Source organism: Homarus americanus, unplaced genomic scaffold, assembly GCF_018991925.1.
Source record: "Homarus americanus isolate GMGI-L3 unplaced genomic scaffold, GMGI_Hamer_2.0 scaffold45562, whole genome shotgun sequence".
NCBI lineage: Eukaryota > Metazoa > Arthropoda > Malacostraca > Decapoda > Nephropidae > Homarus > Homarus americanus.
This window is the reverse complement of record NW_024744839.1, coordinates 1,402,571-1,416,582: the sequence shown is the minus strand read 5'-3', so window position 1 is coordinate 1,416,582 and position 14,012 is coordinate 1,402,571. Positions and strand designations below refer to the sequence as shown.

The 14,012-nt window shown below is 40.7% G+C and overlaps 1 protein-coding gene across 3 annotated transcripts in view; it reads right to left on the bottom strand.

The window, feature by feature from the left end:
* Positions 1-2,459: 2,459 nt before the first annotated feature.
* Positions 2,460-14,012, bottom strand: part of LOC121878139 (pigment-dispersing hormone 1 peptides-like) — a 27,235-nt gene continuing 15,682 nt past the window's right edge. Inside the window, exons 1-4 of one of the 3 annotated variants that reach the window (XM_042384155.1) lie at positions 12,901-12,996; positions 3,358-3,451; positions 2,783-2,964; positions 2,460-2,549 (exon numbers count right to left, since the gene is read on the bottom strand). In XM_042384155.1, coding sequence (XP_042240089.1) covers positions 2,818-2,964; positions 3,358-3,450 — 240 coding nt within the window. In that variant the 5' untranslated portion in view covers position 3,451; positions 12,901-12,996 and the 3' untranslated portion in view covers positions 2,460-2,549; positions 2,783-2,817. Of the gene's footprint in view, positions 2,550-2,782; positions 2,965-3,357; positions 3,452-4,532; positions 4,564-12,900; positions 12,997-14,012 lie in introns of those variants that run through there. The other 2 variants (XM_042384154.1, XM_042384153.1) reach the window with 2 other exon arrangements.

The following is a 14,012-nucleotide window of genomic DNA, read 5'->3' as shown; positions in this document are numbered from 1 at the left end:
AATTACTATAGATCTTATTTCATTCAAAATTTTAAATTACTCTATGACTGTAAGGCAATACATGAAGAGAAAAATGAGCAGAGTTATGTGCTTTCCCTTATTACCAATCCTAAAAAAATCATTATTCATTCATAAGACTACATTGTCAAAAGTAGCCCAATTTTAGGCAAGTAGCGGCACCATTTTATTGCCCGCGGCAAGCAGTTTAAAAGTAGCCCAATTGGGCGGATAAACCGCGGGTTTGGCAGCACTGCTCCTGTGTGTTGGTTAGTTTGCTGCATGCGCTAGAGCCTGACACATGCGCAGTTGTTCCTTAGATGAATCACACGTTAATTGGAGGTATGGTTTTGGATCAACCAATCACAGCTCGGTATAGGGCCCTCACCGCGACTTCTTTGAATTTGAATTTATTTTCAAGATGTCTCCCTTGTGTAATGGCAGTGATGTTGATTACTTCCAAGCCACCGCAAGTTTTTACGTTGAATATTACGGTAAGGACGGTGAGGCGTTGATATTTCTCCACGAACATGGTGTTTCGCCAACTGAGGTTACTTGCACGAATTGTAACCAGCCCTGTAGCAATAAAGCTTACAAACAGTGGCCAGTACGACCCGTGGATGACCCCAACTCTGAGTCTTCTGAGTTTAATTAAGGTAAGCACTACTTATTCCAAAACTTAGAATCCTAAAACTCGTTGGATAACCGAAACGATAATTTTACCTAGGCTAGATTAGGTTAGGTTAGGTGTGATTAGCGGTAGAAATGAAATTAAATTCGTTTTTGCATTAGTTCACACAATTTTCCTACCCCAAATCTATTATATTCGAATAAGACGTCTAATTTTAAGATAATTGTCGGCGACATTTCAATCATGCACCGGTCTTTCTCTGTTATTAATATGTTTTTCGTAATGTCTAGACAATTCTAAGACCCTATTCTGTGATATTCCCTCCGGAAATTAAGGATAACCAAGATATTAATTTTCAATATTATTAGATTTGGTCAGCCACAAGTGTCGCCATTTGTTGTTTACGTCTCACAGAGAAGGCTTGACCACCCATCACGCAGTGCTCCTTACCTCCGTCTTGGTTTCTTAAGCGTCTACAGAGCATGTTCGGGGAGGGAGTTTCTTATTGGCTATAGCGTTAGGAGACTTATAATCAAAGATTCTAATAATAAAGACGGGAAAGCAAGGCGAAAACCGCGTAAGCGTAGCGTTAGAGTGCAAAGCGCGGGTCGTCTGTTTACATGGACATTTAACCATGAGTAGGCGTCGTCACACGGTACAACACATCACACAGAGCTTGTGTTTCACGTTTTCCCCAAAGACAGAAAAAGGTAATATATAACACCATCCATCATCACTACAGATCGGTAAAGTAGTTTCCGAAATTCTCGTGCGGACACACAGACAAATAAACAGACAGACTTCTTTATTATATATATATATATATATATATATATATATATATATATATATATATATATATATATATATATATATATATATATATATATATATATATATATAGTCCTTAGGCTTTAGTAAACCCCTTCATAATATTTATACTGTATATACTTGTCACACTTGCCAGATGCTTCTGGTGTTATTGTACAGGGGTACCTAGTGACAGCACTAGGATCCCGCTTCCTCTGTCAAGGAATAAACAATTGAATTGAAATATATATATATATATATACGGGGGATGTTGGTCTAGACTTGAGAACTTTGGTAATAATTGCGAAGTGTCGACGAGTAGTTTAACGGTAGAGTTGATTGTGTAATCTTGTTGATTTGTTGATAAAAGTGTTCACAGATGAACCATATGTCTCAACACAGTAGAGCCGTAAGGTTATGTAGTTATTTGTCCGATATTGATAAACTCTTCGTGAGACAAATTATTCGTTATTCATTAACTTCTTTTCTTCATAATTGACATTGGACGTTGTCAATAAAGTCGCCAGTCAGTGTTTACTGCCGAGGAGCTATCTCAGGATCTTGGTCTATTTTTATTTTATTTTGTTGTGCATTTCTGTTCGATCCATTGTTATATATTATGGCGTTGTATTAAGAAGTGTTTTCATAAATACATAATAGGTAAGTTTAAATGTTGATGATATAGTTATTGCATATACCTGTAGATGTTTCTAGGAATTAATTTCACACGGTTACTTATTGCGAGTTTGTTCCACAATATACCTTCATTTTTTTCATTAATTGCGTTTGTAGGTAGTGTATATGCTGATATATATATATATATATATATATATATATATATATATACATATACACATTGATAAAATCACACGAAAAAGGGAAATAATGGAGCACCTTACATGATGTATATATATATATATATATATATATATATATATATATATATATATATATATATATATATATATTCATTGTTCGACTTTGAATTGATAAAACAAGAAAGGTATGAGTGAGAAAGATGTTGTGCTGCAAACATTTATTTCAAAGAAAGTTTTTGATGTTCTGTCCTCAGCGTGAGATTGAAAGGCTGTACACACCCGCTGATCTCGTTCTGTTGGAGAGACCAAGAAACTTCACATACGCTATTGAGGACAAAATATTCGGGTCTTTTCCTGTAGGCGGAAGTGACAAAATGCAATGTTTATAGTGACAAGGAAAATGTACAATAAACTAGCAATATTAACAGAAGGTGGAATATACACAACCCTTGCCCAACTAACTCAAGAAATCAAAACAAATATTAAAATTATTAAACCTCGAGATAAATTGATCTTATATCCTCACATATATGATTTGGAAGAGGAATGAGGGGGGGTCATTTATCTTCTACCGGCGTCGTTCATCACTTTAGGGATGCCAAGGAGGGAGTTGATCAGTTCGGAGTTGCGTTTGCGGGGTACAGCGGCTACAGAGCCCCAGGGACCTAGCGCCACGCGCAGGATCTGAGCAGCCATGTCAGCCACCACCTGCCCAAAATAAACAGTCAGGACTTGTTCTCTTAAACATGCTGATGCTATTATTGTCCTCGTACCTGGAAGTTTAAGAACACATCTTACTGATTAAATTAAGACTGAAATGGTGTTGGAATTCCACTTAAACTCAACCATAACTTGATGTATTCTCTTACCACTGCTCCTAGAATTCTACCAATCTTAGTCATAATGCACCATGAGATGGAATTAACAAAAAAGCTGAAAGGGAAGGGGAGGTGGAGAGGGAGATAGGGAAGGAGGGGAAGGGGAGGGATTTGGAGAGGAGGGAGAGGTGAATGGGGCAGCAGGAGGAAAGACAAACATGGCAGGATAGGAAAGGATGGTGGACAGTGGGAACATCTTATCACACAGAGTAGTAGGACTTACCTCACGCTCAGGATACTTGAGTTCCTGTGCCTGAATGAGGACGGCGGTCATAGCCACGAGCACCAGTATCGCTACAGCCACGGCGGTACGCATTCTGTAACACGATCATGGTTCACTAACTTTCCCTCGCTTCTGATGTGATGTTAACTTAGTACAGGAGTAGATCTATACAGCAGGCAGCAGCTACCAACAATTAAGTAAGGTATATAATTCTTCATGTTATAAGTAATATTACATTATCCCGTCGTTGTACCGCTGACGTAACAAGGTATATACAATAACTGTCCATAGTGGTGATGGGTGTCAAGCTGTATGTTCAGATTAAATTTCGAAGAGTATTTCTGGCTACATGTGCGTTTTCCCGCCTGTTATAAATTTATTCGTTAATATCTTTAATTTATTTTTAATCTTATTTTTTCGCCCCCTCGGGTTGTGGGTCGATGACTTGTGCCCGGGTGGGCTATTCCCCGTAAAAAAAGTGTTAAAAGTTTGTGACCTAATCTGGGATAGAAGGGAATGCAACGACAAATTATTAATACAGTACAAATGATTGCAAAAGTTTGCTTTAAAATGTATTCCGACTGACTGTGATTGGTAAGTGATAACCATCAAAGTGTCACCTTCAGTAACTCTTAAATCATTACCTAATCTAATACATCTACTGTACAGTATAATAGTTGGTTATAAATACTGACGCAAAAATCTACTCGTCCGCCTCTTGCAACTCATGTGACTGTGTTCAAGACCCACTAGTGCTGACTAGGGTTATGTCACAACAACATGCGTAGTGCCTCTTTCAACACACTTTACTAACCCGTCATTGTAATGGCATTGAGAAATTTGCATAATTGTTATGATAAATTATAAACTGATTAAAATAGTATGAGGGAGTGTGTCACAGCAAGAGCTCTATATTAAGTTAATTTAAAATTAACATTAGCAGCTCTGTTGTGAACTTGTTAATATGTATGCAAAGTTTTACCGTGTCTTTTAAAATAATTAGATTTGTCTATGATTTAACGGATGATTTACACATTATTGATCCCCCCAAAATTGCATAAGCGAACTTTTTTTTACGAGTAACAAGTGTCTTTAAAACACCGAAACCCCTTATTCATGCCCCAAATTTTCCTAAACAAATAAAATTAACTAATATTTTTCTATAAGTGACATACTTGAGGGTGTGAGTGGTGGAGTGATGGAGACCTGATGGTATCCAACAGTTGGGGGCCACCATATTTATGTGTGGGGACTCGCCTTCTGCGCACCCCTTAAGCGCACTCATCCCCCCACACCCCAATGGACACCCACTCAACCATATCATTCCCATTCATTTGTACCACAATTATCTATACAATTGGTTTTTTAAGCAGTTAATTAACCAGCAAGATACGTTCGAATAAATTCCAGGCGATAGAAATAATTAATACATATACGTACTGTAGTTACCATCATTAAGACCTTTTGAGAATCATAACTAAAATGCCTAACTTAATCTAACCTACCCTAACTTTATCTAATTTAGGTCTTAAATAAACAGAGGTGTTAAGGAGTAATTGGACGATTATCCCTATCTATCGTGACACCTGTACAGTTATATACACAAATACACATAAAACTTATACACAGAAAAACACAAAGTTTTCATACTTCTTGCATCTTGGTTTTTGTGTACACGTCACTATCCATCTTTCACTAGACCGTGTACCAAGAACTGTACAGTACTGGACCTCCACGAGCGAGCCGTGACTATTATTTGCAACATTTTCTAATTACCTACTGTATATTGTTAGTTTAGGTTAGGATGGTTAGATTATACAGTATGTAAAGTTATTCGACTCTATTAGGTAGTAGGTATTAGGCAGCTACCAAACAGGGAGGTACTACCGCCTGGGAAGATATTGGAAGCATAATGTGTTGTCTATGGTAGACCCTGCTGCTATATGGCATCACAAAAATTGTGACCAAGTCCCAGGTTGCTGATCTGACTTTCTGCCTCATTTACACACAATTGCAGGGTCTCAATTGTTTCACTTACTATTAACAACACAACATACATATATTGTTTCTCAATTTTGATCTTTTTTAATTTTTGTATTTATTTATGGTTCTTTATTATTATTATTATTATTATTATTATTATTATTATTATTATTATTATTATTATTATTATTATTATTATTATTATTATTATTATTATTATTACATTTTCGCCCACCAGGCCCTGATGTGGGTCAGTGACCTGTGCCCGAGTGGGCTAAGCCCCGTAAAAAAAAAAGATAAAAGTCAGAAGTTGAAAACGCTAGTTATCGTTATTCCGCAATTATTCATAGTGCCAGGTGGCCGGGCAGGTACTTACCTAATTAATAACACCCAGCAGCCAGTTGGCTATTCGATCCCTATGACGGGCAGCTGGACCACTGAGGCTACGTCACCCTGGCAAGGGTTGGTGATACATCGGTAGCGTGCGTATCTCTCACCACTGTGTTATGGGTTCAAGTCCTATTTGCCCAGGACACAAGTGCATGGGAAGGGTGTTAATGCAATGTGACTAAAAGGCATCATTGGCTTCCTCAGGGTACTGATTCTGATTTCCTCCTATACTAACACTGGACATATAAAGTTCATATCAAAGTAATATAAAATCAGACCAACCACCCGATTGGATGGTAATGTGATAAGTGGTGAAATGATAAATAAACAAACAAAAACACCCACGTTGATGTAGACGCCCAAGAAGGCTGGGAAGAGAACACACACCAGTAAACACTCATCGCTACCCATACTTTGTTTGGCTCCTGTGTGAGGTGTTTTGGTGTGCTGTGAAGAACAACTCTTAACTAACCGGGTTAAAATCACCTCGTACAACCACGGTGCACCAAGACATCACGGTACACCTAGGTGCACCTGGGTACACCTAGACGCGTTACACTTAGACAGCTTGGTACACCTAGACACACCCCGGTAACCCCTAGACACACCTGGGTACACCTAGACACACCTGGGTACACCTAGACACACCCCGGTAACCCCTAGACACACCTGGGTACACCTAGACACACCTGGGTACACCTAGACACACCTGGGTACACCTAGACACACCTGGGTACACCTAGACACACCTGGGTACACTTAGGTAGACTAGATCATCTTTACTTTTACTTTTATCCTCTTCACCACTGATCGGCTCGTTGGGCGCTTGGGCTATGGGTCGCGTCTCTGTCAAGTCTGGTCTTGAAAGAGCTCACACTTGGTGCTGTCACAACACACACTGGCAGGTTGTTCCAAGAGTTCACAACTCTCACTCCGAAAAAGTTTGCCCTCACAGTTTTCTGGGCTTGCGGCTTCTTCAACCTTGAGCTGTGTGACCCCTTGTGGGGCGAGCGTCCGCCAGCTCCAGGTAAGGGCACTCGACTGAGTAGTGCCCTTTGAGATGTTTATACACTTCAATCAGGTCACCCCTCGCCTGTCTGTAGTATAGCTTGGCAATTTCAGGCGCTCTAATCTCTCAGGGTAGCTGAGGTGTAACCAAGTCGTTAGTGTAGCAGAAGTAGGTCATTAGTGTAGCACGAGTAGGTCATTAGTGTAGCACGAGTAGGTCATTAGTGTAGCACGAGTAGGTCATTAGTGAAGCACAAGTAGGTCATTAGTGTAACAGAAGTAGGTCATTAGTGTAGCACGAGTAGGTCATTAGTGTAGCACGAGTAGGTCATTAGTGTAGCACAAGTAGGTCTTTAGTGTAGCACGAGTAGGTCATTAGTGTAGCACAAGTAGGTCACAGTACAGCAAAAGTAGGTCAGCAAGGAGGGAGGGAAAGCGTCAGTAACAGGTGTAGGGTGAGGTAGGTAGAGGCGCCCCGCAGAGTCCAGCTCACGCCCCGATTGTCACCACACACACACACACACACACACAATACCTCCCTGTGACGGTGGTGGCGATGATGTCCTTCCTACAGACTTTCCAAGGCGTCACAATGGTGGGTAGACAGTCGTAAAAATGCTACTTGAGGCAGAAAATTTGAGCCATTTTGAGAGTGACGTATCGGAAAAACATGCGGATAATGAGCTGAGAGAAAGAAGTTTTGAAATAATACAAATTGTTGATGGTAAGTTTTGGCGATATTCTATTATACTAGAAGGAGATTTAGAAACTCCAAGAAGATTAGCTTTACGCATTTACTTTTTTTTATTAAATTATCACAAGGAGATATAATTACGAATGTTAAAATAGCGAAAATGAGAGGCTACGTGATTCCCCCCCCCCTTTTTTTATACAGTTTTGGACGTCATATCCACATAATGCCCAACTGATAAAGGACGCTTATGGCAGAGTGAACCTACCAATATTTTCATTTACTCCTCTTTCATAATCATTGTCATTAGGGGTAAATGAGGCGCATGGAAAGTGAAGACATTTTAAATGCAGTTAGACAAAAAAAGAGGAAGACATTGTTTACAGTGCGGTGTGTTTCGGAGGAATACACACGAAAGAATGAGTCGGTGCGTCCTGAGCTCAGCGACTGGACAATATATCACCACAATATAAACTGGACAATATATCACCGCATAATGTGTTGTCTAATGGTAGACCCTGCTGCCACATGGCATCACAAAATTTGTAACCAAGTCACAGGTTGCTGATCTGACTTTCTGCCTCATTTACACACAATTGCAGGATCTCAATTGTTTCTCTTACTTTGACAACACAACATACATAATGTATATCGTTTCTCACTCTTGATTTATTTATTTTTTCGTTTTTGTATTTATTTATGGTTATTATATTTTTATTATTATTATTTTTCAACCCCCAGGCCCCGATGTGGGACAGTGACCTGTGCCCGGATGGGCTAATCCCCGTTAAAAAAAAAAAAATATATATATATATATATATATATATATATATATATATATATATATATATATATATATATATATGTGTGTGTGTGTGTGTGTAGCTAACATAACATTATCCAGTAGATGATGTCGTCACTGGAGAGATACATAACCACAAGAGAGGAAGAATAGAGAGAACAGCCTTAAGAGGATGACAGTGATGGCGTTCTGTCATACATATTTATATCAGCGAGGAGCCGCAAGACAAGATAAATGAAGTCATTATGATAATACCAAGAGTGTTGTATAAGATTAGGTATATGTTATAGGTGTCGGTGTGGCTGGAAGAGAGCATGGAAGGTGACGCTAAACACATCATATCAGGTAACTCGTCTGAATATTTATTTTTGGAAGTCATTTGTTGTGTCCGTCTTAGGCTAAATTGTTTGAGGTGTGACGTAAGATGCTGATATATTACACTTGTGGATACTATCAACATCTGTAATGTCACACCTGTTTATAAAAACAGCAGAAAAATTCGATAAATGTGGAGAATTTGTCCAATTTAATTATTGATTGTTAATATCAGCGATAAAAGTAAAATGGTTTACATGGACCTGGCGACCCGTTTGGAACAGTGAGTACTAAGCCTTCGACACAGGGAATTTTGAAGTTGGGCACGGCACTCGACCGTCTTCATTTCCCTAACTGTAAATGTACGTAACCATTCACAGGTGGCACCTCTGATACCAAACCAGCTACCCTTGTGACATAATATAGCAGTCTTATATAATTACCAAAAAGCATGATTTACAGGTAACGATGCCAGATTTAGGGGTGATGCAAAAATGCATCGCAGCTGAAAATGTGTGAACTTTGACTCAATGCAACATATTTTATCACTATTATTATTATTATTATCGTTATCACAATTTTTATTAGTATCGTTATTATCACTATTATTGTTATCGTTATCACAATTATTATTGCTATTAACATCACATTAACAATTGTCCCCCCCCCCCCTCTGGAAGGAACACCTGGAAATTAGTCCACATTATACTCGTATACATAAAATGCGTGTTGAGCCGTGGTGTGTGTGTGTGTGTGTGTATGGCAGTGACGTGAGGCCTCCTGCTGACCAGCCCGGAGTTATCAAACTCCGCCTTTCTCGCCGCCTCTCACTCCCACAACAACTTGACTCTTCCAACTCATATTAAAGGGCAAATAAACGACAGGAATTATTTATCTAATCTGGGGACGTATTTATTATTTTAAACAGGATCCCCCACCGCCTCCCCCCCTCACCATTAATGCGTTCAAAGCGTTCGTACGTGCGTTAAAATTTACCCCTGTAACTAATCGTTTGAAGGAACCGCCTCTAAAATATTATAAAGAGTGTTTAGGTGTAATTCTGACGCCATTTTCTTGATTCATTATTTATAAATATGAGGTACTTTATATATACAAGTCTCATACTAAGTTTTATGAGGAAGATTTAACTTAAGAAATTTTTGGAGAATCTGGGTCCTGGCACACCCTGTCGCAGCCACCCGTGTCCTACCTAACATGTCTATTGTCCCTGAGTCTATTCTGGTCCTCCTGTGCACCACAAGAGTCGATGGAATATTTACTGTAGACCAGATGGCTCACCTATCTGTCTGTGGCCTGCAGGTGTCTGTTATGTCTTTCTGTGGCCTGCAGGTGTCTTATGTTTTTCTGTGGCCTGCAGGTGTCTGTCATGTTTTTCTGTGGCCTGCAGGTGTCTGTCATGTTTTTCTGTGGCCTGCAGGTGTCTGTCATGTTTTTCTGTGGCCTGCAGGTGTCTGTCATGTCTGTGTGCAGGTGTCTGTCATTTTTCTGTGGCCTGCAGGTGTCTGTCATGTTTTTCTGTGGCCTGCAGGTGTCTGTTATGTTTTTCTGTGGCCTGCAGGTGTCTGTCATGTTTTTCTGTGGCCTGCAGGTGTCTGTTATGTTTTTCTGTGGTCGGTTGCTCTCAAAAGAAATCACTGGAGTTTAACGCTCTGATAATTATAATTCGTTAGACATTGTTTACTCAAGATATACCATGTTATAAAGAGTAACACGAACCGGGCTCTAAACTATTTTTAAGATGATACGAGAAAATACAACAACCAAACCCTAAAACACAAGACCCTAATGTTTTGTTTGATTGTTTTGTATATGGTTAGGATGTTTACTCAAAGGAAATAAATCTGAAAAAAATTAATAGATACATGTTATGATAATCCATTTTTCGTAGTAATTTTCCAACAATGGTCATCTTGCTCTGTTTACAACCAAGTGACGCCATCGTACCCTCGAGGTAGATATACTGTACAAACTATGTACGGTGATGACGCTGCGATACACTAACGTATGACAGGTATACGCTGATGCTTTACCCTCTAATATGATGAGGAGGTGAGAGACGCGGGGAAGGGGAGAGTGAGACTAAAAAGAGGAGTGTGATGAGAGGGGAAGGAGCGTGTAGGGATGAGAGGAGAAATGGAAAAGTGAGAATGAGAGGGGAAGGGAGTGATTGATGAGAGCGGGGGAGGTGAGAGTTGAATGAGAAGGGTGTGGGAGACAGTCGGATGAGAGAGGAGTGGGATGAGAAGGGGAAGGAGTGGGCGGGGATGAGAGAGGGAAAGAGGGGGTGGGGTGAAGCCTCCTTGTGCCTCATCGGTCACACGGAGCAGTGAGCACACAGGTTAATTAATGCTCTGCTGGCCACACCTGTGGGCGACGTCTCTCATCCTCCGTTTCTTCTCCCCACTTGCCCCTCCCCTGCCTCACTCCGCCTCTCCCTGCCCCATACACGCTCGGCTCCATCTCGCTCTTCTCCCCTTTCTCTCCGATTCCTTCCAACACCAGCCCCTTCCCTCCCCGTCCATCATTCTCCCTCCCTCCTCCACTCCTTTCCTTCCTTCATCTAATCCTCCACACCCCAGCTCCCTCAAACACAACCTTCTTCCCTCTCTTCCTTCCTGACTCATCGTTCTCTCAGCCTCCTCCACCCCCTCCTTTATATATTGATGTCACTTAATTCAACCATTATGTTCCCCTATACGTCATTCAGCTCAGGCTACCCCACAATCCGCCTTCATTACTCCAATTGATGACAGACTGTAGGGCCAGGGTGGTTAGGACCTAATCTGACCTAACCTAACCCACCTGATGACAGACTACAGGGGCCCAGGGTGGTTAGGACCTGATCTGACCTAACCTAACCCACCTGATGACAGAATGTAGGGCCAGGGTGGTGAGGACCTAACCTAACCTAATCTAATTTAATCTAACCTAAGTTAACCTAACCTAACTTAACTGTGGTCCAAACGTCCGCTAGCGCTGATGACCTCCGCCTTCAGGTGTGGAGAACTAAGTATATCTCTGTAGTTAAGATATACAACGGTAAGACATAATATTGTAGATATATTTCTAGGTTTAGTTTTGTTTTTTCTTTGGGGTGATATTGTGTGTGTGTGTGTGTGTGTGTGTGTGTGTGTGTGTGTGTGTGTGTGTGTGTGTGTGGTACTTATATAATGGACCACTTATAATACGTCTTATATATAAAAAATCTACTTATAATACGAACTACACAGACTACGACCTTATAACTCGGTATATAATAAAGTGTGCTTATAAAGTAGACTAAAGTTTATAGATGAGTGAGACCTCTGTGAACAGCTCCTCTCATATATATATGCATAGATCTTACGTGTGTAATGAAGACAAAGATAACAAGTTTTGACACGTCCATATCTATGTTAATGTGGTATAGTAATGTTGTATAAGGTGGTGGTGGGTCGGGGGGGAGTATGTGGAGGTGTTGGTGGGTCAGGGGAGGTATGTGGTGGTGGGTTAGGAGGTGGTGGTGGTGGGTCAGGGGGGTATGTGGAGGTGGTGGTGGGTCGGGGGTATGTGGTGGTGGGTTAGGAGGAGGAGGAGGAGGTGGTGGGGAGAGGTGTTGGTGGGTTAAGGAGGTGGTGGTGGGTCAGGGGAGGTATGGTGGTGGGTCAGAGTATGTGGAGGTGGTGGTGGGTCAGAGGGGGGTATGTGGAGGTGGTGGTGGGTTGGGGGGGAGGAGGTGGTGGTGGATCAGGGGGGGGAGAGGAGGTGGCAGTAGGTCAGGAGGGGTGGTGGTGGGTTGGGGTGAGGTGGTGGTGTGGGTTGGGGTCAGTGGTGGTGGTGGGTTGGGGGTGAGGTGGTGGTGGTGGTTACATTGGCTTTGATGATTATGATGATGTAACAAGTAAAATTCAGGAACACCTGGAGGTTAGGAATATATCTCTCTCTCTCTCTCTCTCTCTCTCTCTCTCTCTCTCTCTCTCTCTCTCTCTCTCTCTCAGCTTATTATCACCTGATGTTTAAACACCTCATACCCAACATTATTTGGGTGGGTTAGGTAAGTTGAGGTTAAGCAAGGTTAGCTTAGGTTAACTTAGATTAGGTTAGGTAAGTGCTAGGGTGGTTAATCTTAAGGTTAGGCCAGATTAGGTTAGGCTAGGGCAAGGTTAGGTCAAGTTAGATTAGATTGGGGCAATGTTAGGTTAAGTTAGTTTAGATTAGGTTAGGTAAGTGCTAGGATGGTTAATCTTAGGGTGGAAATGAATAAACTAGGGAATATATCCCCATGTGTAACGAGAAAAGGTCTGTCACTTTTGTAATGATAGGAAAGATGGTTTAATAAACGAGAGACTCTTACCTGGTTTAATCACCGCCATCTTGGAGAATGACACACAACTCAGTCACTATACTCATAAAACGGTGGCGTAAACAACAGGAAGGAGTCGTTGTAAGGGGAGCTGCTCTTCCCGGCCTGTCCTCACGCAGATGTTTGTAGTGGGAAACAAAGTTAGCTGCTTAAATATTCTAAGTCTTTACCTAATCTTAACTAAGAAGAATAGCATTTATAGATTTATTCATACATTCTTGTATTTTAAATTTGGTCATTGCCTTTTTTTATTTTTTGAGAAGTTTTGGACCAAAAATATGTACTGGACCACTGATTACAGGTGAAAAAGATTCTTGTTATCTCGTAGGTAAAATTATTGACAAGGAAAATATAAGACTAAAAAATTATTTCACATATATCATGCTACAAACACACAGATTCACATACATCAGCTACAAACACACAGATTCACATACGTCAGCTACAAACACAGATTACATACATCAGCTAAAACACACAGATTCACATACATCAACTACAAACACACAGATTCACATATATCATGCTACAAACACACAGATTCACATACATCAGCTACAAACACACAGATTCACATACGTCAGCTACAAACACAGATTCACATACGTCATACATGTTAGGTCGCAGGAAGGGGTAGGTAAACATGCTCTGCGTACACTAAGTTTGCGCACTCGGCCTAGTTCAAATTTATCCTGAGGTGCGCGGACAGTGTTACTATGGTCGTGGTATAAGTGAGGCTGGCCGTATATACCCACTACCTTGTCCTGTGAGTTCAAGTAGTGCACAGATCACGAACCTCCTAACGCACGTGGGTCAAGGTCGATCCACGTAGGTTACTCGTAAATTATTTCTGTGGGCCATTAAAGCAAAGTTGATCTCCGGTTCTTGGAATGATTTTATGCCTGCGGAAAAAACCAAGTCTTATCACCCAACCATGAAAATGTTTATTTACGCAATTTGATTATTATTGTCAGTATTTATTCTTCGTCGCTGATGCCTGCTGACTATAACGATAACTGATAAACATCTTGAAGCAACATTCTCATTATCCATTTTTACTCCCCACACTCACTCCCTCTTATGTGTCACCCATTATCTTAACC